The sequence below is a fragment of the Chelonoidis abingdonii genome, chromosome 2 (genome assembly GCF_003597395.2).
Source record: "Chelonoidis abingdonii isolate Lonesome George chromosome 2, CheloAbing_2.0, whole genome shotgun sequence".
Classification (NCBI taxonomy): Eukaryota; Metazoa; Chordata; order Testudines; family Testudinidae; genus Chelonoidis; species Chelonoidis abingdonii.
This window is the reverse complement of record NC_133770.1, coordinates 92,667,554-92,690,067: the sequence shown is the minus strand read 5'-3', so window position 1 is coordinate 92,690,067 and position 22,514 is coordinate 92,667,554. Positions and strand designations below refer to the sequence as shown.

General features: G+C 40.2%; 1 protein-coding gene across 5 annotated transcripts in view; it reads left to right on the top strand.

Annotated features, from left to right (window-relative positions):
- Window positions 1–2,445: 2,445 nt before the first annotated feature.
- PDE1C (phosphodiesterase 1C) overlaps window positions 2,446–22,514 on the top strand; it is a 498,893-nt gene continuing 478,824 nt past the window's right edge. For 3 of the 5 annotated variants that reach the window (XM_032767196.2, XM_075062574.1, XM_075062575.1), the window contains exon 1: window positions 2,446–2,622. In XM_032767196.2, coding sequence (XP_032623087.1) covers window positions 2,538–2,622 — 85 coding nt within the window. In that variant the 5' untranslated portion in view covers window positions 2,446–2,537. The remainder of the gene's footprint in view (window positions 2,623–22,514) is intronic. The other 2 variants (XR_012655243.1, XM_075062576.1) reach the window with 1 other exon arrangement.

The window sequence follows — 22,514 nt, the reverse complement described above, 5'->3', positions numbered from 1 at the left end:
AATACTACGCCCCAAGTGAAAATGAAGTGATGGTATAGGAAGGCAGAATATAATCACCAGAACTGAAATCTAGCTAGGAACCGAAACACACTAATTCTGCAAGGTGCAAAGAATTAAATGGGATCAAGCAGAAAGTAACCAGTACAGTACAGTAGCCAATAAGAAAGCAGGTTCATACTTTTACCTTTTCCATCAGATACATTTAACTTTGTACATTCTGGTTCTGGTATTTGGATTCAATTTTAAGCCTTTGCTTTCTTAGGCAGTACATTAGTGCTGATGTAGGTGTATGACCTAAATAACCAGTGACAGAGAAAATGATTATAGAGATACAGAATTTTAAACTAATTCTGTTTTTTTTACGTTGTTCATGAGGTAGTTAGGCCCTCTCATTTATTAAATCACCCCTCAAAATACTTTCTTGAAGTGGACACATTTTACAAAGATAGATTTTAAAAATTGCTGATTTTACACTTGTAACTGTATGGCTGCAAATAATTGTAGCTGCAGTTGATGTAAGTTTCATGTCAGTACAGTACTGCCAAGAGGCTCAGTCAGGATCACAGCCCCATTCCTGTAAAATGGGTACAAGACATAAGTAAGAGACAGCCTCTGCCCTGATGAATTTACAGTCTGAGAAGACAAATGACGTATGAAAGATGGAGACATTTTCAACATCTGAATTACCATAACAGTAGGTGAAAAATCATGCCCAAGTTATTTGCACCTGCAAAATTTCTGGCCCAAATATGGAGGCCTAGTTAATACTGGGCTGAAACCTTGGCCTACAGAATTAATTTAACATGCAAATTAGTTTTAAATGTTTACAAGGAATTACTTTACACTATTGAGGTCACTGGGCTAGATTTAACACAGCATAAGTAGACTTAATTCCATTGACTTCAGTGGAATTGTGCTCACAGATAGCAGTGGTATATTTGACCAAATCCTTCTACAAGGTCAGAAGTCCGGACTGGGAGTAAGCAAGGTCTGGAGCTATGCAAAACTGTCACCTTCTTCCAGATTTTCCTAGGAATCTAACCTGGTTTCAGATTTTATGCCTGAAACTGACCAGATTTGTTGATGTTTTTAAATCTTTTGACATAGTTTACCCAAGCTTTGAAGGAACTTGAGCTGAGTTACTGTTTTGGCTGGAAACCTTACAAAACTTAATGGATCCATGTGGAGTCCATCCAAAATTGTGCAAAACTTAGTGAATTTAGCTGAGCTTTATTATAGTTTATAACCTGAGAAATCCAAGCACTTTGGGATTGGGAATTCACGATCAAGACCACAGGAAAAAAGGTTTGCAAGAACCTGAGTGAAATGAAACCACCATGTACAGTTCTTGCCAGGACATGTGCATGCTATGTATTCCTGGTCTACCACTAACCTGCTATGCGAACATCATCAAGTTTCTTTACTGCTCTGCTCCAGTTTGCCCATTCATAAAAATGGCAGTAATGCTTACTTATTTCACCAGCGTATTGCAAAGCTCAGTTAATTTTGTCAAAGTTCTTGGAGATCCTTGGACAAAAGTGCTAAATGCAATATATTTTCCCTGTGGTAGCAACTGCTGAGGAAAGGCAGAGCCTGCAGACTTTTCAGTTTTTCACAGGTTTTGCTGGATACTTCATTGTCACTGATAATTTACTTTTAGTAGTGTCTCATAGTTGTATCTGCTCTAATGGTTAAATTCCTGCCAATATATGTGTTTTCAAAGATCTACAACCAGTATAAAAACTATTTATTGATGGTGCATTATCCTTGAGTGGGATTAAAACACTAATGTTGTCCACAAGCACTGGGCTGGAATTTGAGCACTATAATTTGCTGCACACGTGAAGCCTCTATAAACTAGGAGAGTTATAAAGGCAGGAGTTTAAAGCTAATGTTAGAAAATTATATAGTACACAAGTTAAAAAAAATTGTCTGTACATCTGGGTATAGTACTTAGATTATCCACAAATACTTTGTTTTAAAAGTTGTAAGATACATATAATGCATAATCAGCAATAACCCAAATTTAGGTGAATAAATGTAACAATACAGTTTAGATATTAGCATCCAAATATTCAGGTACATACTCAAGAAAAATTGTACAGGGTTGGTTGTGGAAAGCCAAATATATCCAAAACTACATGGAATACAAGGAGTGCCAGTGCTTAGATTCTAGCAAAATTTAACACTTCACATTATTTTAATTGTATACTGAACTCCTACCCAGAAATTTGACAATTGACTTGTTGACTCAGGAGTGTTACGCTAATTGACTGTTAAGTTTGGATCCCAGAGCCTCTAACCAGTTGTTAAACTCTGAGTAGGCATGTCAATAACATGCCAGGCAGTTTTAGGGGGTGGAGAATACTGCTGGGTGCATGTCTTTCGGATTCAGCTCTCTGCGTGAGGAGATGTGTGAAGTCTGGTGTGAGTGCTGCTGCTACAGGCACAGATACAAGGACAGCTAATTGCTAGCTCAGAAGCTCTGGTTTCAGGAGGGGAGAACTACCGCTGCTGGAGTACAAACTGACAGGATCATGACAGAGCCAAGCAGTAGAAAAGAAGGATTTAAAAAATGCCGGAGTGCCACTTTCAGCATTGATGGCTTTAGCTTTACAATTGGTGAGGCTTTTTGTTTTAATTCTTGGTTTTATTTCCCTCCCTCCCTTTTCTTCTAGCTTTCTTAGTATATTAGGCACAGTATGAGGAGACAGTTTATTCACCAGCAATGCTTTTTGAAATGCATAGATGTCCTGTAACTTTGGTTTTGCTTTGTATCCAGCTGTGTTCTTTATTTTCCTCTGTTGAAGAAATTTGCCTTTGACTAGTAGCTGCTCTAAACCCTTTCATCTATTTTTTGGAATAGTTTAATTAAGAGGCTTGCACAACTTTTGTTTTGGAGCCTTACCTCAGGAAACCCTGTGTTTTAGGATTACATGTTTCTAACTTGCTTGATGCATTTCCTTCCGACAAATCCAGTAACATAAGTACTGGGAGTTTGGGGGTTTGTGTTTTATTATTTCTTGGCTCATCTAGTATGCTTCCAAAAACTTATGACCGTGTGCTATTTTCTAGCTAAAGTAGAAACGTATAATCTCTTTTTTTTCTATATATATATATATATATATATATAGAAAAAAATGCTAGAATTGGGAAGTGCATCAGGAGAGGTTTTAATTTCTAGGGCCATGTTTGTTCCTAGTGCAGTTGTTTACATAAAGAATGGACTTGGTGCTTTGTGTTCATTATGCTGGCAGAGGAGAAAAAGTGAGCCTTCTCAAAGCTACAGGTGTCTGCAGATTTTTTTCTTTGTGAGGCTTGCTGTGCAAAGGTTAGGCACGCTGAGTAATCTGAACATGTTGTTCTTTCAAAATTTTACATCTCACTGGGCTGCATTATGCAAATCCCTGTATATCTCAAAAAGAAAACAAGCCACTGTGCTGATTTTATTTTTCTCTGTAATCCAAGTGGGAATTTTGGATAATCTACGTGGAAGAAACTATCACTTTATGTATATGTTTTAGAAATTGACTCAAATCTGCTCTCTTGCACTACTGAAGTCAATGGAGTTTATTCTGGAGTTACACTGGTGTAACTGAGCGGAGAATTTCGTTCTCTAATGACAGATGCAAACTTTTTGTTGGATGTGAGAACTTCCCTCTCTTGTCTTCCAAGCCTCTGTCTTGAGTTGTAATGCCTTTTGCAACTGTTAAAACCTAAACTTTCTGGGAGAGCTATTTAAACACAGATTATGTACTGCAAGAAATATTTTCATATAGCAGTATGTTAATGTCCATACTGCACTTTGAAGAGGAAAACGACAACACAAATATTATGCTTTATTTTTATTTTACTTTAACTATGAAGGGGCTATCATCTCTCCATAATAAAGTTTCATCAAGATTCCATTATAAAGGCCTATTTATCACCTTGTATCTTTATGCATAAATAAGGTTATTTGGCATCACTTTGCATCACTCTGTGGCAATTTGGGGGATTAGCATTCCCATGGTGCTGTTCTCTTTTGGGCCTAGGAAGGACACAGCACTAGCTTAGGCAACAAAACATTTGTGTGTGTGCTTAATTTTATTAATACATACTTAGAACCAACAAGATTTCTGTCCTGGCTATTTGTCTGTGGTTACTAGTTATGCTAGAGAAAACTGAATCAGATTTTGCATCAAAGGACTTGGATTTACAATTCCAACTTCATGTTTTTTTTTTAAGTATCAGAGGGGTAGCCATGTTAGTCTGGATCTGTAAAAAGCAACAAAGAGTCCTGTGGTACCTTATAGACTAACAGACGTATTGGAGCATAAGCTTTCGTGGGTGAATACCCACTTCGTCAGGGTTTTTTTAAGGCAGTAGTCATGCTATCTCACAGATGTTTTTCTCAAGATTTATGCACAAATGGGTACCCAAGGAAAACAACTGACTATTTGCATATTATCGTATACTATAGTATGTAGAAATAGAATATGATTGGTATATTTCAAAAGGATCTGTGTGGCTTGATGAATGTGCACTGATTAGACGTATGCATTTGTGATAACTTTGCAAACATGCTTCCTAAGCTTTGTGTACTAGTAATGATTCTTGAGTAATCAAATATGTGTAAGTTTCTGTGCTGAAGAGTGTGAATATTTCTTAGCAATTGCATGCCAACTAAAAACTACAAGGAATGGACTTAAAAGGAAGAAATACTAATGTTAATTGGAAGAGAATTCTGCCTCCGTATTTAGAACCAGGTTTTCAAAGAGTCTCAGTGATTCCTTGGAAATACTGAGCTCCCACAACTTCTATTGGGGTTAATAGGAATTGTGAGAACTCAGTACTTTTGAGGATCAGGCAATAAAACCGTAAAAATACCAGGCTGAAAGTCTGCACTGAGCTGGAACTCTGGGTAAAATGACATGCAATGTACATTTTAATCTGTCTATGCATCTAATTGCTGTCTTCCAGCTAGGAGATGACTTACTGTTTGCTTAATGATAATTTACGTTTAGACTTATTGTAGCTTTTCTTGGAGAAGGGTTTTGGCCTAATACTGAAGATCAGTTGTGTGGGATGCTAGAATGCTAATGCAGGGAAGGTTGGGGCAATGCTCTTTTCCAACAACTCTATTCTGTGACTCCAGGCATTCATGCAACCCTTATAGCTCCATCATACTGGTGCTGGTCAGTGTCCTGTTCATGCCGTAGTGTTAATTAGAGCAAGTTCCAGGCTGCTGTAATTTTCAGCCTGGTATTGGTGGCTCAAAGAAACAGTTCTGGCAGCTGGGAATATCAGGAAAGCAGAGTCTCTGCTCCTTTCTTCCAGTGACAGCCATTGTGAGTAGGGCTGTGAGGAGTCATGGTGTAGAGCTCTACAGCAGGTGGAAACTTCCTGAGTAGCCACTTAAATTGGATGTATGGTCCCTTTGCATTAGTGGAGTTATGCAAACGCACCATAGTGTGCCTGTGAATCAAGTCCCTTGACTTCTGTGGGACCATTCAGGATAATACGTCTACCCAGTAGTAAATATTTGTTTTGAGACCTTTATTTGACTTCCCTCTCCATCTGGACATTTCATAGTCTATGAGGTTTTTGCCTGGAGTAGGGCTATTAGATTTGAGTTCTTCCAGAAAGATAATTTATCTCTGTAGCCAATTTCCCCATTCAGAAATAAACAAATCAGAGTGCAAGTGAAAGTTTAAAAGACTAGTGATGAAAACACAGTGCCTGTTTCTTGTTTTGCACCCTGTCTTGTCACTCCGGTGCATAGTGAGTGTAGAACACTAGTGTATCAGAATGCTAGTGTTTCGTATCTACTATTTCATATCTACCTGGTCTAATTGACTAAACACAACACACAGGGAAGTAAAGAATCAGACCTACTGTCCTTCAACTTGAGAAGATGGTAAACAAAAATGTCAACAAGATGATATTTTCCTTCTTTGTTAATCGTTTTTCTATCATTAAAAGCTAATTTTAACCCCGGGCTTTTCATATCCCGAAGTGTTTGAATAACATTTTGTTTTAAGTGTCCTAGCCACATGAGTCTAATGAATTTATTGTTATAGAATACAATTATAACTATTAGAAGTAACTGAATTGTTTGGGAGTTCTACAGTAACTCAACACTGTTTAGGTACTGGGGGGAGGAACACTGACCTGAAGTAAATGGTTTTGCGGGGCTGATTCATAACAATGTTGACTACCATTTATGAGATCTTGCAGCAAAGATTCTTTGAGCTCCACTGTCATTAAAAAGGACACCGCCAGCATTCTCCATGCAGAGCCTCAGTTAAAATAAATGGGAGCTTTGTGTCCAGATCAATGGCAGTTCAGTCTCTGGTCAGTATTTGTTCATAAGCTCTGTTTCCTGTGTCTTCAAAGTTTGTAATTTTCTGATTCATTGTTTGAACCCCATTTTGGTATTAAATTTCAATTGGTGACCCAGGGAAGTGTATTTATGAAGTGCATACGCAGACACAATGTTCTTATTAGGTCACTGCAGAAATTTACCTTGGTAATCTATTTTGTGCATTGGTTGTATAAATATTGTGACTTGTGAAGATATGTGCATTGTTTATTTAAATCTGTCATATGACTCCAGGCAGGAATGGTGCTGGAGAAGTTTTAGGTAAAGGTTCTACAGTGAAGCGGAGTGTAGCTTTATTAGAATAAGGAAAACCACTTTACCCCTAAAGTTCCTTGTTAGAGGAAATTGATTCTGTTTCTCTGAAATTTTCACTTGACAGGCTCTCAGCAGAAGTTCCAGTATTCAAACTAGCTGATATGTATGGTGTAGATTTTTATTCAGAGGGGTTTGGACAATCAAGCATCAAATGAGTGAGAAAGATATGAAGTTTGCACTGTACTTATTTTGCTGTTCAATTGAAAGACTGTCTTTACATTAACTAGATAATAGTTGCTATTTATGTGTACTGTAACTTTAAATTTTTAGGAGTTCTTCTGATGGCAGCTGTCTTTTTGTAATCTGATCAGATGCCACCTGCTACAGAGGAAACATCCACACTGTACTCTTTCATGGAAGTTGTACTTTTGTTTTGTTTTTATTCTTCATGTAAAATAACTGTCAATCTTACTCACAGTACATAGTTGTTCTTTATGTACAGGATATTATAACAAGTATTGCCTACAAGTTCTCAGGAATCCCTTTTCTTCAATTTTTTGGGGGAAGACAAGAGAATTGTAATATCAGATTGACACCCTGGGGGAGAGGGGTAGGGAGCCTAAAGTTACCTTTCCTATAATGAGGTTGCATTTTTTCATGATCGTCACAATGGGATTCCCCTCAGCTTCTTCAGAAGTGCAGTGCTAACTCCAGGAGCTTCCTTGTTCATCTGCAACAGCTTTTAAAGAGGTACTGTTGGTGGAAAACATCTTTGCAGTTGAGATGGTATGGGTGCCTCACCCCACATTTGTACTGTGCTGCTTGCATATACTTCTCTTCTTTAAAGAGCCATGTTAGTGCATTTGGACGGCACCTGAAATCAGCACAGCGCTTCCCAAATACCGTAGCTTACAAGGGTCCACTAATTATGCTATGCGTTAACTTAATTTAGTGGCTTTTCAGATTTTTCCTTCTGTGGATTGCTGTGGAAGAAAATGATCACTCTTTTGTGAACAAGGTGAAATGCATTTTGTGGGCTCAGTCCATTTTCTAGTGGCCATGTGTCCAATGTCAGGAAAAAAAACATAATTGGTACCACTATTGGTAGAGAAGTGGAGGAACCTGAAGTACATTTCCACCTCTGGAAGTGAGCCTTCCAAGTCAGGAATGAATTCTAGTTTGGGGGTAGTACTGTGTACTGTGAAGGGAGCTCCACTTGCATATCCATGAGCTGTTTCTGTTCTGCAGATAGAAAACTTCAGTCACTGGGGATTTCAGTCACCAAGACTAAGCTGTTACACAAATTTTTAAAAAACTCTTGTCCATTGATGCAACTAAAAGAGTTCTGCTTACCACTGTTTTTTGATAGAGAAGAACTGATATTAGTAATTTTGATGTTTAGGTCAAGTATCTTGCCACCTGAACCAGCAGAACTGGGAATTCTAAGCATGATAATGTGATACTAACCTACCTATATGATACAAATTTATGTCTTTATTTTAATTATTTTATTAAATAATTTGTCAGTGTACTCTGAAATCAATACAGATACAATATGATATAAAGAAAAGAAAGACAAATGTAGTGAAAAGAAAACGGACAACAAATATATTGTATGCAGTGTTGTTATAGCCATTTTAGTCTCGGGGTATTAGAGACACAAGGTGGGTGAGGTAATGGCTTTTATTGGACCAACTTCTGTTGGTGAAAGAGACAAACTTTCAAGCTTACACAGAACTTCTCTACCGGTCTGGTTCAGGTTTTACTTGATCTGAAGAAGAGCTCAGTGTAAGCTCCAAAGCTTGTCCCTCTCACCAACAGAAATTGGTCCAATAAAAGATATTACCTCACCCACCTTGTCTCTCTAACAAACATATTGTGGAACGAGAATCTAAAAAGGTATAAGTTGCTATTAACTCTGTTCCCAAACTACAAAGCCAGACTCAAACCTGTCTGATATGTCTGTTGACTATGCATGAAATTCATTTCACTTCCATGAATGCTGAATGATCAGAATTAGGTGGGTGAGGTGTAGACTTGTGCTGGCCCTCTACACAGTGGTGAATTGCACCCTGATGCAATAATAAGCAACATAAATTCCTGTTATGATTCACTCTTTTATGTTTTTGCAATTGTGGTTCCTACATGAATGGTGAACAAATATTTGATAATGGGCTCTTCAGTCTTGCAGAGCACAGCATAACACCATCCAGTGGAGAGAAGGTATAAATTTTTAAGAGTAATTGCCTGTTGGAACAATTTTCCAAGGGTCACGGTGGATTCTCCATCACAGGCCATTTTTAAATTAAGATTGGATGTTTTTCTAAAAGACAAGCTCTAGGAATTATTTTTGGGAAGCTCTATATACAGGAGGTCAGCATAGATGATCACAATGGTCCCTTCTGGCCTGGGAATCTCTGAATCCATAAGAGAGAGAGGGATTTCAATGGGATTAGAGGGGACTCAACATTTCATAGGAGTGCTCCACACTTTACAGGATGGAGTCCTGCATGAGCTTTACTTAGAAGTTACTTTGCAAAGGTCTGGCCTTTCTTTAATAGAGTTATGATGATTTACACCAACGAAGGACCTACCTGCCTCTTGTACTAGACCACTTTGCCCCATGGTACATATCTTGGCACACAATTAAAAAGTCAGTTGACTTTTGGGTTGACGTCTTGTATGTCAAAATAATTCTGAGGTGAAAGATGATTGCCAGTTCTGAGGCCAAACGCAGTGGAGTAGAAACTGGATCAGATTTATGCTGTGGCACATCAGAATGTGTCACTTCTAAAGTCTTTTTTTTCCCTGTCAATTTCATTTCTAAGGGAAGCTGTGAAATGTAAAACCTTTGCACTGTGTTTTGACATGAGAGTTGGCAGCATTATCCGCCGTTTGCACTTGCGTGTAGGAAAATAAGCTCTTGAGCTTTAGACAAGGAGGAAAGGTGATAGTGGATAAAATCATTATTGTCACTCCTAAGGAGAATTCCTCTGACTACCTTATATAATTTTTTTTGAATTTTGACTGTCTGAGGCAAGTCCTGCCCTCAACTTTCTAGATACATAACATCACCACTGTGGTTCGACTGATTTATCTATCTTACTATAGTATCTGAGTATGTGATTGTGTGTACAATCCATACTGGCAGCAAAAGGTTTAATGAGAGTCTGGAGGCTCATTTAGACCACTTATCTATACCTGGAAGGTGTGTAGACTCAATTTGTTATCAGACCTTGCTGAGGAGGAGCTGGTTGTCATCCTAAAGGAAGCAGCAAAGAATCCTGTGGCACCTTATAGACTAACAAACGTTTTGGAGCGTGAGCTTTCGTGGGTGAATACCCACTTCGTCAGATGCAGGACCTGCGTCTGACGAAGTGGGTATTCACCCACGAAAGCTCACGCTCCAAAACGTCTGTTAGTCTATAAGGTGCCACAGGATTCTCTGCTGCTTTTACAGATCCAGACTAACATGGCTACCCCTCTGATACTTGATCCTAAAGGAAGTAATTCAGAACAGTGAGGAGAGAGACTCAGGAAGGTGGAGATCTAGGAGACAAAGGGTCTAGGGCAGTGGCTCTCATCCTTTCCAGACTACTGAACCCATTTCAGGAATATGATTTGTTTTGCATACCCCCCACTTACACCTTGCTTAAAAACTACTTGCTTCAAAATCAGACATAAAAATACAAAAGTCACAGCACACTGTTACTGAAAAATGGCTCACTTTCTCATTTTTACCATATAATTATAAAATCAATTGGAATATACATACTGTACTTACATTTCAGTGTATAGTGTGTATATAGAGCAGTATAAACAAGTTCATTTATGACATTTTAGTTTATACTGACTTCACTAGTGCTTTTTATGTAGCCTGTTGTAAAACTAGGCAAATATTTAGATATGAGTTGATGTACCCCTCTGGAAGACCTGTGTGTACCCCCAAGCATACATGTATCCCCAGTTGAGAACCTGCTCCTACTTTCTGGGAGGGGAAGTATGGGGAAGCTACAGGAAGGAGCTTACTCTGGGGTGGGCCCTAAAATGGGCAAGGTTCCAGATATGTAGCCCTGTGGGTCAGTGTTCCAGAAGAGAACCCAGAGGGACTAAAAAATCAGGCCCAGGCAGGTACCAGCGGCTAAACTTCTGTGTGGTTTTGTTCGGGGGTGTTTCAGTTCTGTTGGGGAGAAACCCAGGAACCTGCTACTCTGAGTGGGTTTGAAGAGGAGCCCTGGGGGACGGGGTGGGGAAGTTGGGAGAGAGACTGTATGGATGACTAGTAGTGTGGCTGGAAACTTTATTTGGGACCTGTTACCCTGGAAGGGTTGAGACTACATGACCTTGGTGGAGGGACAAGTTGCTAGAAGAATGGAATCACCCCTGGGCCTTAATGGCTGTCAGATCCCAACGCCACTGAGGGGGAAGGTCCTGCTGTGCTTTGCCCTGCCATGGGGGGGCATGTCAGCTGGTGAGTCACTTCTCAGCAGAGCACCTCACCTTCTTTATTGTATTTATCCTTACAACACCCTTGTGAAGTAAGGAAGTGCTATTATCCCCATTTTACAGATGGTGAACTGAGACACAGACCGACTAAATGACTTGCCCAATGTTACACAGGAAGTCTGCAGCAGAGTGAGGAATTGAGTCCATGTCTCCCGAGTCCTAGGCTAGCATCCCAACCACTGGATCATACTTCTTCCTTAGGGAGAGGATGCAGACAGGGAGCACACGGCTCATACATGTATATGAACCACAGAGCAGTGCTCCAATATGGCTGTCTCTGATAGCAGAGATGGGACGTTCTGGGGCATAGAAAATGGGATTGTCTCTGTCCTTTGTGTATGGTGTTGGAGTGTGGAGCACAGTGAAAGGCTGCACTGATGCTTTCCAACCTGGGGGAAGGAAGATTCCTTTGGCAAACCATGTTTAATTAAGCTTTATCCAGGGATCAATGAGACTTTTAGCTGAGTAGCAGCTGTAAGTTTCTGCCTGCAGAAGGTGCTAAACACAATACCAATCATATAGTCAATGTTTCATGTCTGCCTAACAAAATTATCTTGTTGTTTCGCACTTCACAGTCACTAGTCTCAAATCCATTGACCTATAAAATAACTACTTAAGACCTGTAGCAGTAAGAGAATATTTGCAGATACTTTAAAATTACAAATAAATACAACGTAAACTCGTTCAAACGGAGTTCCTTTTTTACTTGACAAGAGTCAAGTTCGGGTGTTTATATTTCCCTGATAATATCTAAAGTAGTGTAAGGAATGCAGGGAAATCGGCTCCTTGCATTTGGTGTCAGAGATGTCACTTATTGTTGCAGGAGAATCATAGAAGCCTGAACTCAATCTCACCAGTTTAGGAAAAGCATTTAAATTCACCACTTAGAACATTTCTATTTACCTGACTTAGTCTGGGTTACCTCCTGGGCCACAGAAGTTAGAGGAAGGAAGGACTTTTAGGTAATCTAATGGATATCTCCTCCACAGTTTGCTATGGCTACTATAATTTTAAACATTTCATCTTGGATACACTGATGGCCAAACAAACTTGGCATGAGACAAGCCTGAATTTAGGAAGTTACCCTCCCTTTCCAAATCTAAATTATGAGAGAAATCAAAGATAGAAAGTGGTTGGGGTTTTTTTTCTATTAAAGTTGTGTATTTCTGGCCAATATAAAAATTGGATACTGGGAGAGAGAGCTTTAAAATCTAACTGTCTCTTGGGATTTGTTCTGCCGCATAACTATTTTTTAAATTCTTATGCTCTGCTAATTAGCCTGTTTTTCATATGCAGTGTGTGAATGCATGTTTGTGGCTCTGTAGCTATGTTCTCATTTACACCAATGTAAATCTGGAGTAACACCACTCAAGTCAAGGGGTATGAAACCTCATAGCTCCACTGAGGTTAAGAGAGCTACAATGATTTACACTAGCGGAGAATCTGGCTTCAAAGATTTACACTAGTGTGGAGTAATTTAGAAAATAATCTGACCTATAATTGAAGCAATTTAAATCACACCGGGTGAAGCTTACCAGCCATGTTCATTTTCCATAGCGTATTTTCAAGAATTCATAAACAATTGTGTTGATTTTTCCTAGCTTCTCTCTCCAGTGACATAGATTGTATTTAATAGTTCGACTGAAACCTGACCCTGGATTTCTAATAGCTACCAATTTGAGATTTTCAGAACTCAGAATGTAACTTCTAGTATTACATCAGTATCTGGAACCTATGATCTCTGGCTGTTTTTCAAAGTTGAAAATGTGATGAGTGGAAAGTTGTAGTAATTACTGAACAGATGCACTTAATAAGGTCTCTACTGGATTTCCAGCTGGCAACTAGAGCAGTGTGCTGGGACAATGTGACTGCAGTCACTCGGATCATTATGTGACATCACATCCTCCCCCTTGTTGTCATAGCAGCTGTAATCATTCCACTGAAAACTTCCCCAAGGAAGACTGCAAACATCATCTTTCTCCGTTAAGTGGAAGTTCATGGTGTTATGTTGCTTGCTGTTACTGTATGATGCCATTTCTTATTCCTATTCATTTAAGATCTTCTTCCCCTTCAATTTACATTGATATGTTAGGCAGCTTTACAGACCATCAAATGTTGTGCAGCTGGGGATAAACAACTGCTCAGCCAATGCAACTTTAATTTTTACCTACAATTCCTTTACTGTTCCAGCATCAGAGTTCTCCCAAGCAGACCAAATTAGCGAGAAGTATAGCTGATTTATACTTGTAAGAGGAGAACTGGGAGTACTGTTGGTATCAGTCATTTTGTCATCTGTCTATTTTAGTACTAATGTAGAACATTAAAACTGAAATCATTCTAAAAATTTAACTTGGTACTCTCTTCCCCATATATGTGGATTTCTTATTTTTTTGCAGTTCTTTCAAGTTGGATGCTGTTTTATCAGTTTCTCTTTTTCATTTTGTAGTCTTTCATTTCTGGTTATGATATGCCTGCACAATGCTAATATAACTGGGTTTCCAAAGATGTAGAGAAATGGTGACTGCAATAGAACTTCTACTAGAATTTTCTTCCTCCCCTTTGGTATTCACTTTCCATGAATAACTGTTCAATTGGAGTTTTGGCTCAGATAAAACAAATGCTAAGCCATCATGCTCCAGTATACATACACAGTGAATTTTTTAATATGATACAGAGACATACGTGAAGCAACAGCAGAGAAGTTCCAGTAGCAGAGTTTTAACATTCGTTAAAATGATGCAAATAATGAGACCTGCTTGAAAATATATTGTAGGAAAAGGATACACGGGCAAAATACCCCTCTAACCTATAGAGTAATACTAATACTGAATACTTGGGCATTCCACCCATGTGGAGCCTAGAGTCAATAATCATAGTTTTTTCACTATGGTATTCAGCTTTTTCAACATGTATAGATCACCAACAGGAGAATTTTGTCCCCAGGCCATGATCCTGCGATTGAGTGTGCACACATGAATCCCCACTGAAGTCAATGGAACTTTACTTAGGTGCACTCATTCAGTTAGTTTGCAGGATTGGGGCTGCCTTTAATTGCTTGGCAAAGGTACATTCCATAATCAGTGAAGAACAATTCAATTTTTCTTTAAAAAACGTACATTGAAATTTTAACTGAGCAGGATTGCACTTTTGGGACACTGAATAGCTGGTGAAGAATAGGCTGTACCCTTGAGATTCATAGCCAGTTGGCCTTATTGCATCTCCTGTTAAAATCAGTGGGACTCTTACCACAGATTTCCTAGATAAGGAAGCTTCCACTTGGACTCCACATAACTTTGAATGTATTATTCTTTTCTTTATGCGCATATAGTTCATGCCCAAATAAGTAAAATTTTTGAGGAAAATATTAACTGGAGTGAGGAAATTGGAAGAACTACCTCTCCAATTTTTATAGGTGAGGTAATGTATATAATGGGTTGTTAATTTGCACTGCTGAGAGTGCTGAATATGTAGAGAACAGATGAAAAATCTTCTCTCAATTTGCAATAGTTTGTGGTTATACTTCCTCCTCCACTCCCAGCAATTGACTTATTAAATATCCAGATGCATATGTACTATAAAGAATCAATGGATTTTGAACTGAAGACTGTCATCAGTAAACTGTGGCTTGACTAATCCTCGAAGTGCAGTTCTACCCCCAAAAAATGACTCTGTAAAAATATCATCTTTGAGGGTTCTAAGATTTGTTGGTCTCTCAGTGACTCCATATATTTGTGCAACCCTGAAAATTGAGGAGATAATTTGGCCTACAGGATTGTTAATACTGGTGGTGATGTGCAAGAAGGAAAAAAACACACTGTGTTTGCAGGTCTGCTGACTTGAGGGAGGGAAGAGGCACCCTGTAGTTTTTATTCGTAAACTGAGCAAATTTAATATGGAAAGAGTAATTGAGAAACAATAGCATAAAATCCCACAACACCACTTTTACAGTAGCTTTTCAGAACACAAACATGTTTTAAGTTACAGAACGATCTCATCTAATGGAGAGAACTCTACATAGCAGCAGTTCTATCATGAGCCAGTAGATGGCATTGGGACATATACTTTACTCATAAGCTCTCAAGACTTTTTGAAGCTCACTTGTATGAAGTGTTTTAGAGAGGCAAGGTGGGTAAGGTAATAACTTTCTGTGGACCAAATTCTGTTGGTGAGAGAGAAGCTTTCAAGCTTACATAGTGGTCGTCTTTAGAAGTGTGGCTTTTTGGAAGCTCTGTTTACTTACTCCTGGGGGCTTTCTGCACCAAAACAAAAATAATAAATAAATTCTGTGCACAATATTTTAAAATTCTGCACATTTTATTTGTCAAAATAGTCATGCCAGTTTTAATTATTTTGGTGATTTATTTCAAAATACCTATCAGCAAGTATGTTTGTAACAATACAGGCAGACACACATAAATTTCCCCCCAGGAGTAGAGAGTTAAAGAATCCCCTATGACAACCAAGTTCCTGTTTCTTTGCTCCCTTCTCCCTCTCCCCTGAGCCTAGCTGGAGGGGGGGAGCAGACACCCACAACCACCCCAGAGCCCAGCTGAGTCCCTCCCAGCCAATAAACCAACCCCTTCCCAGAGCCTAATTGTGGCCCCCCCAACCCAGATACCCACACCCTATCCCTCCCAAAGCCCAGCCCTAAGGCCCCCGACCCAGATGCCTGCACATACTCACCAGACCCCTGGGATCCAGAGGGAGAAACCGCCTGATGCTCGGTGCCAGGCTTGCACAGAGTTTCCTGCGTGTCACCCTCTCCTTCCTTCAGTGTATGCTGGGAACTGCAGCTGCCAGGAACCTTCTAGCGCAGTGGTTCTCAACTGGGGTTCTGCAGCCTCCAGGGGGTCCGTGAGCCCTTTCAAGGGGTCTGTGAGGCCCCACTGCTGAAGCCCCAGTCCTCGGCACCCCCCACAAGATTGAAGCTGTGGGAGTTTTCAAACTTCTTGAGCTAAGCCTCCCCCACCTTTCAGTTATAATTTTTGCTTGCATCCCCCCAACTCCCTGGACCCCACCATGTGTAGGTGGCTTGAGCCCCGCTGACCCCTCCCCAAATAGAAGTCAAACTATGCCTATGCCCAAGGCCCCTGCCCTGAGCCCCCTCCTCCCCCACACCTCTGTTGGGCCCTGGAATTTTAGTAGCATGTCAAGGGGGGGCCTCAGAGAGAAAAAGGTTGAGAACCCCTCCTCTAGCTCTCTCTCCCTCCCCCCAGTAGTGTCTTCTCTGTGCAAGCTGGGCTCTGTTGGGTCCAGCGGCCCCTAGTGGTGGTGAGCAGCACTGCAGTCCATTTCTGTGCAGGGAGAGAAAAAGAAATTCTGCATGCACAATGTCAATTTCTGCAAAACTCTGCATTGTGCAGTGGTGCAGAATTCCTCCAGTGGCCCTCAACCTTTCCGGACTGCTGTATCCCTTTTCAGGAGTCTGATTTGTCTTGCGCATCCCCAAGTTTCACCTAACTTTAAAACTACTTGCTTACAAAATTAGACATACAAATACAAAAAGTGTCACAGCTAACTATTACTGACAAATGGCTTATGTTCTCATTTTGACCATATAGTTATAAAAATATTTGGAATATAAATATTGTACGTGCATTTCAGTGTGTAGAGCAGCATAAAGAAGTCATTGTCTGTTTGAAATTTTAGTTTGTACTGACTTCACTAGTGCTTTTTTATGTAGCCTGTTAAACTATGTAAATATCTAGATGAGTTCATGTACACCCTGGAAGACTCCTGTGTACCCCAGACTGAGAACCATTGAGGCTGCTTAATACCACTGAAAATCAGGCCATTTTTACTTAAGATGTCTAAATATGGATTTTGCAGTATCATTTTAGGTATCCAAGGCTGCAGATTTTGACTTTTGTTTCTCAGTTATTGTCATTTTTGAAAAACAGTCCTGAACACATAATCCTACACTAATGTGGCTTTTATATGGGTAAATGCTTCAGGCGGAGTAATCTGACCAGATTCTAAGGGTTCCTTTCATTTTTACTTGGTCTATTTAAAATTCAAAGAAAATACTCTTAACTTGCTTGATTCCCCTCTGTCTGCTTCAGAGAATTGCCTAGTTAAGAATTTGTCATTATTTGGTAAACGTTTTAATATTTCTTGCCTTAAACTGCCTTTACATGAGCCAATATAAAATTTTACATATATTTCAAATCATGTACTGTAGCCAATTTTTGTTGGGCATAAGAAATATTGGACACTGCAAAATTTTGTAAAAGGAGCCATTTTAAAGTTTTTTTAACCTTAAAGTCTCAAATCAGAGTTTCAAAATGCATTTTTAGTTTCATTTAAAAACATTACATAGGGAATCAAAATCAGTTTTGGAATGGAACCATATGGAAAGTGTACAGCTCTATGACAAACCATGCAACCCTGCTGAGCCAGGACTGGAACCTCAGTCCTGACAAATAAATGAGGCCTCTACCACTAGGTCTGTAGAAGGGCCATTATGCGGCCAATGGGAGCTGCAGGGGCTGTGCCTGCGGATGAGGTAATGCGCAGGCTCCACATAGGAGCCAGAGGAGGGACATGGCTGCTGCTTCTGGGAGCTGCTTGAGGTAAGTGCCACCTGGAGCCTGCACCCCTGAGCCTCTCCCCATGCCCCAATCTCCTGCCCCAGCCCTGATCCCCTTCCTGCCCTCCAAACCCGTCGATCTCAGCCTGGAGCACCCTCCTGCACCCCAAACCTCTCATCCCCAGCCCCACTACAGAGCCTGCATGTCATAGTATTAATCCTCAATTTGAACATTAGAGTTCAAATATGAAGTACTAGCATGAAGTTCTCTAAGCTTAATCTCCAGCTTAGATCTGATAGGCTGCCACCAGATCAGGAATTGCTAGGGCCTGATCCCCCCTTTCCTCTCTCTGGTGTCCCCAACCCTCCCATGGTGGGACACCCAGATTCCAAATCCCTTGGATGCTAAAAGCAGGGGAGAAAACCCCTTCCCCCTCCTTCCCAGCTGCCTCTTGGTCTAGCCTGCAAGTAATCAAGAACCCGGTTTCTCTGCTTCCCAAGAGATAAGCGTCTCTGCCCTCAGGACATTGAGATGCAAAATACCAACAGCTTGGCTTTGCCTTTCCCATGCCTGTCTTCCGTGAGGGAGACAGGTACCTGATACAGAGGTGATTCTTTTCTCTTCCCCATAGCCTGCTCTTCCTGAAAGCAATAGGAAAATAGCCCACAGCCTGGCTGTTCCCTTCCCTTTGCCTCCTAGGAAAGAAACTTCCACAAGTTTTAAAGAAAAGTTTATATAAAAAGAAAGAAAATATAAACATAATCTTGCTTAAGAAACAATACAGGCTCTTGCTTATAAGAAATATGAAGAAACAGTCTGATTTAAAAGATAGCCGATTAAACCAGTCCAACCATCCACATACATGTAAATACAACCCAAGCTCTCATAGCCGATTGCTGGGGTTCCTTTGTACTCACAGATGTGTAGGAGACACTGGAGATAAGATGCAGGTAGAGAAAGCTTGTTAACTCACAGCCGAGAAAACAACAAAAGACACAGCCACCACATCTATTGTACAACACAAAGCTCCTCATAGCCGAATTGCTTTGGGTTCCTTTGTACTCATAGACTTTTGGTAAATATTGAAATAAGAAGGAGTTAGGAGAACTTGTTACTCACAGCCGAGAAACAAAAAAGACCCCGAGTATAACAAAATCCCAGCCCTGACTTTAAACAATCCAGTTCTCTGATTGGTCCTCTGGTCAGGTGTTTGGTTACCCTTTCCAGGTAAAAGAAACTTAACCCTTACCTTACCTATCTATTTATGACACTGCGTCCCCAGCCTTCCCTCTCCCCTCGTCTCCCTCCTGCACCCCACTTCTCAGCCTGGAGCCCCCTCCTGCACCCTGAACTCCTCATTTCTGGCCCTGCCCCAGAGCCTGCACCACGAATCAGAGCCCTCACCCGCTCCTCCATCCCAACCCCAATTCTGTGAGCATTCACAGCCCATCATATAATTTCTATTCCCCAATGTGACCCTCATGCCAAAAAGTTTGCCCACCCCTGGTATAGCATATTAGGGTGAAATGATACAAAGGGTCTCACTTAAACATGTTTAAACCTATGTTACTCCATTGACTTAAAAGGTGTTATTCTTGATTCTCACAGGTGTAAATGAGAGGAGAATTGGACTCAAAATGTAGAAAGCAATTCAGACACATCCAGTTTTATCATGTTTGGTTATGGGGGGGAGAGGGTAGGAGGATCCTAAGATGCATGTTTTACCATTTCCTCTTGTAAATTTGCTCAGGGGTGATTATGTCCAATAGCTCTATCTAGCAATGCAAAGACATGTACTCAGTGAGATCATTAGCCCCAGCAGCTGTTAAGTGTTTTAAGTAGGCTTCACTTAAACTAGCCACAGCTGTAAGTTGAATCTGAATCTATGTCAGATGGTGGTATCCCATAGCCTCACAGACACCTCAATGTCTCAGGTTTCAAGGTAGCAGCCATGTTAGTCTGTATCCCCAAAAAGAACAGGAGTATTTGTGGTACCTTTGATACTAACAAATTTATTTGAGCATAAGCTTTCTTGGGCTATAGCCCACTTAATTAGATGCATGCAGTGGAAAATACAGTAGGCAGATTTTATATATATATATATATATACACACACACACACAGAACATGAAACAATGGGTGTTACCATACACACTCTAACGAGAGTGATCAGTTAAGGTGAGCTATTACCAGCAGGAGAGAAAAAAACTTCTGGTAGTGGTAATCAAAATGGTCCATTTTCAGCAGTTGACAAGAAGGTGGGAGGAACAGTAGAGGGGGGAAAAACATGGGGAAATAGTTTTACTTTGTACTTTACTTGACTCGACATCTCAGTAAGCTGCTGTACTAACATACTCCAGCTTGTTTCCATCCCAGAAGTGCCAACAATTTATCGTCATTCTAGGTGCTTGTTGGCATTGTCGTATCTCCGTGGCTAAGGCATAGAGCTTAATTGTTCTTGAATCTGCGTGTGTGAGCATTGAGGATACCAATTACAGCACCACAGAGAACTAAGATTCACTTACTGCTGTCAGTTTGACAGAATTATCAGAGTAAATGGTCCTTAATGTGAGATTCTGTTTATTCTGTAGTGATGTTTTTGCCTTTTGTTTCAGTCTAATACTTTCTATTAATTAGAATTCATCACGCCATTTAACTGAAGTAGCTTCTTTTTACAGTGAAATTTTGAAAACTGACTTGTCATTTATGTACATGCTCTGTTTGCATGCTTGCCCTTTGAAGGGCAAGCACTAATTTGAGCCCTTTGCTTTACCAGGCATCACTTTCTTACACTAACATTTTATATACATAATTATCTTTTTCCATCTCTGCACTGATGTTTAAATGAAACCTTAGGGATGTATTCCCATCTGATTGTGTGTGTTTACATGTTATGTTCAGTCACTTGTATTTGATGTCTATCTTATATTATGTTTAATAAATAAGCTTTGTATCCTTACAAAGTTCTTAACTTCTAATATTTCAGTGAAGTTAGGTGCCAAACCTGCATAAGCCCTTTTGAAAATCCCATTTTTAGGCACCTAAATATCTTTGAAACTCTGGCCTTTGGACACTTCTGAAACTTGTATCTATCATGCCTAGGTGCAGAGGCGAGGGAGCTTTTGAACTAGGAAGATAGGTATTCTGTAAATAATTAATTATGGGAGAACAGACCTGTCAATCACTGTTTTCATTTTTTTAAAGAATCATAATGGCATCAGGTGGTTTCTGAAATCAGAAACAAAAGGGAAGACTGTCTGAAAATTCATGAAGATTGGGGGGGGGGGGGAGAGAGAGAGTGTGTGTGTGTGTCCAGACACAGCTATTTTAATAAGCAGCTATTAGTCAACTCCAAAGAAGGAACCAAACTCCGTGTAAACATAAACTGGTTTTGTGCTACGGAAATGTTGCTCAGTTCAATTAAAAATCTGCCTTTCTAATTTGAAGAGCAGACAGATTTGTCATCATATCCCATTAATTGCTGGTAAAGGTGGTGCAGATCAAATTTGTCTTATTCGGTACAAAATATTTCTGTGTCCACGACTACAGCATATTGATTGTTAAAAACTCAAAGACCTATTCAAATGACTAGGCCACTGGTGAGGCCATATATTTAGCCTCTTTTGGAGCTCAACTGGAAAGAACTCTAAGAATGGGCAAATCTGTGCAGATACAAGAAGAACTGACATGAATTTCTACCAGAACGTGAACAGAGGTGAACTCACGTGGAATGTGTGCTGAGGTTCAAAAAAGTTGGATTGCTTCATACATCTCAGTTCTGTCTAGCTGGATTTTCCCACTCCTTCCCCACCTTTTTTTTCTTTAAAACCAGCAAAAGCATCCCAGTGGGGTGGGAGGGGAGGAAGTGAGGGTAAGGGAACCCTGTTAATTCAAAAATGATGTTTCTTGTTTTGTTGAAAAACAAAAACTTGAATAATTTAGAAGGCAACACAACCTGTGTTCTCTTTTTTAACTTTTCATGGAGGGAAAATAAAAACCTCAATAACTTTGACTCCTCTATTGGAAGGTATTTGAAATTTCACACACAAGTTCTGGCCAGAGCCTGCAGCCCTGAGCCTCCCCCTGTGCCCTAACCCCCTTCCCCAGCCCTGATCCCGCTCCCGCCCTCTGAACCCCTCGATCCCAGCTCGGAGCACCCTCCTGCACCCCAATCCCCAGCCCCACCCCAGAGCCTGCACCCTCAGCCTGAGTCTGCACCCGTTCCTGCACCCAACCTCCTGCCCCAGCCCTGATCCCCCTCCCGCCTTCTGAACCCCTCGGTCGCAGCCCAGATATTTATTATGTAGAGATTTATTCTCTACATAAAAGAATAAATTGTCACAAATCAGACATCTGGAAGGGTAACATACAAAAGCCAGTAGGAGAACACTTTAATCTCCCTGGACATTCTATAACAGATTTAAAAGTAGCCATACTTCAACAAAAAAACTTCAAAAACAGACTTCAAAGAAAAACTGCAGAACTAAAATTCATTTGCAAATTTAACACCATTAATTTGGGCTTGAATAGGGACTGGGAGTGGCTGGCTCATTACAAAAGCAACTTTCCTTCTCTTGATATTGACACCTCCTCATCAATGGGAGTGGACTACATCCACCCTGATTGAATTGGTCCCTTCAACACTAGTTCTCCACTTGTGAGGTAACTGCCTTCTCTTCATGTATAATAGTGCCTGCATCTGTAATTTTCACTCCATGCATCTGAAGAAGTGGGTTTTTTACCCACGAAAACCTATACCCAAATAAATCTGTTAGTCTTTAAGGTGCCACCGGACTCCTCGCTGTATTTATAGCTCTGTTTCCAATCATGAAGTCACTGTGGCCACTAAGAATATGTCT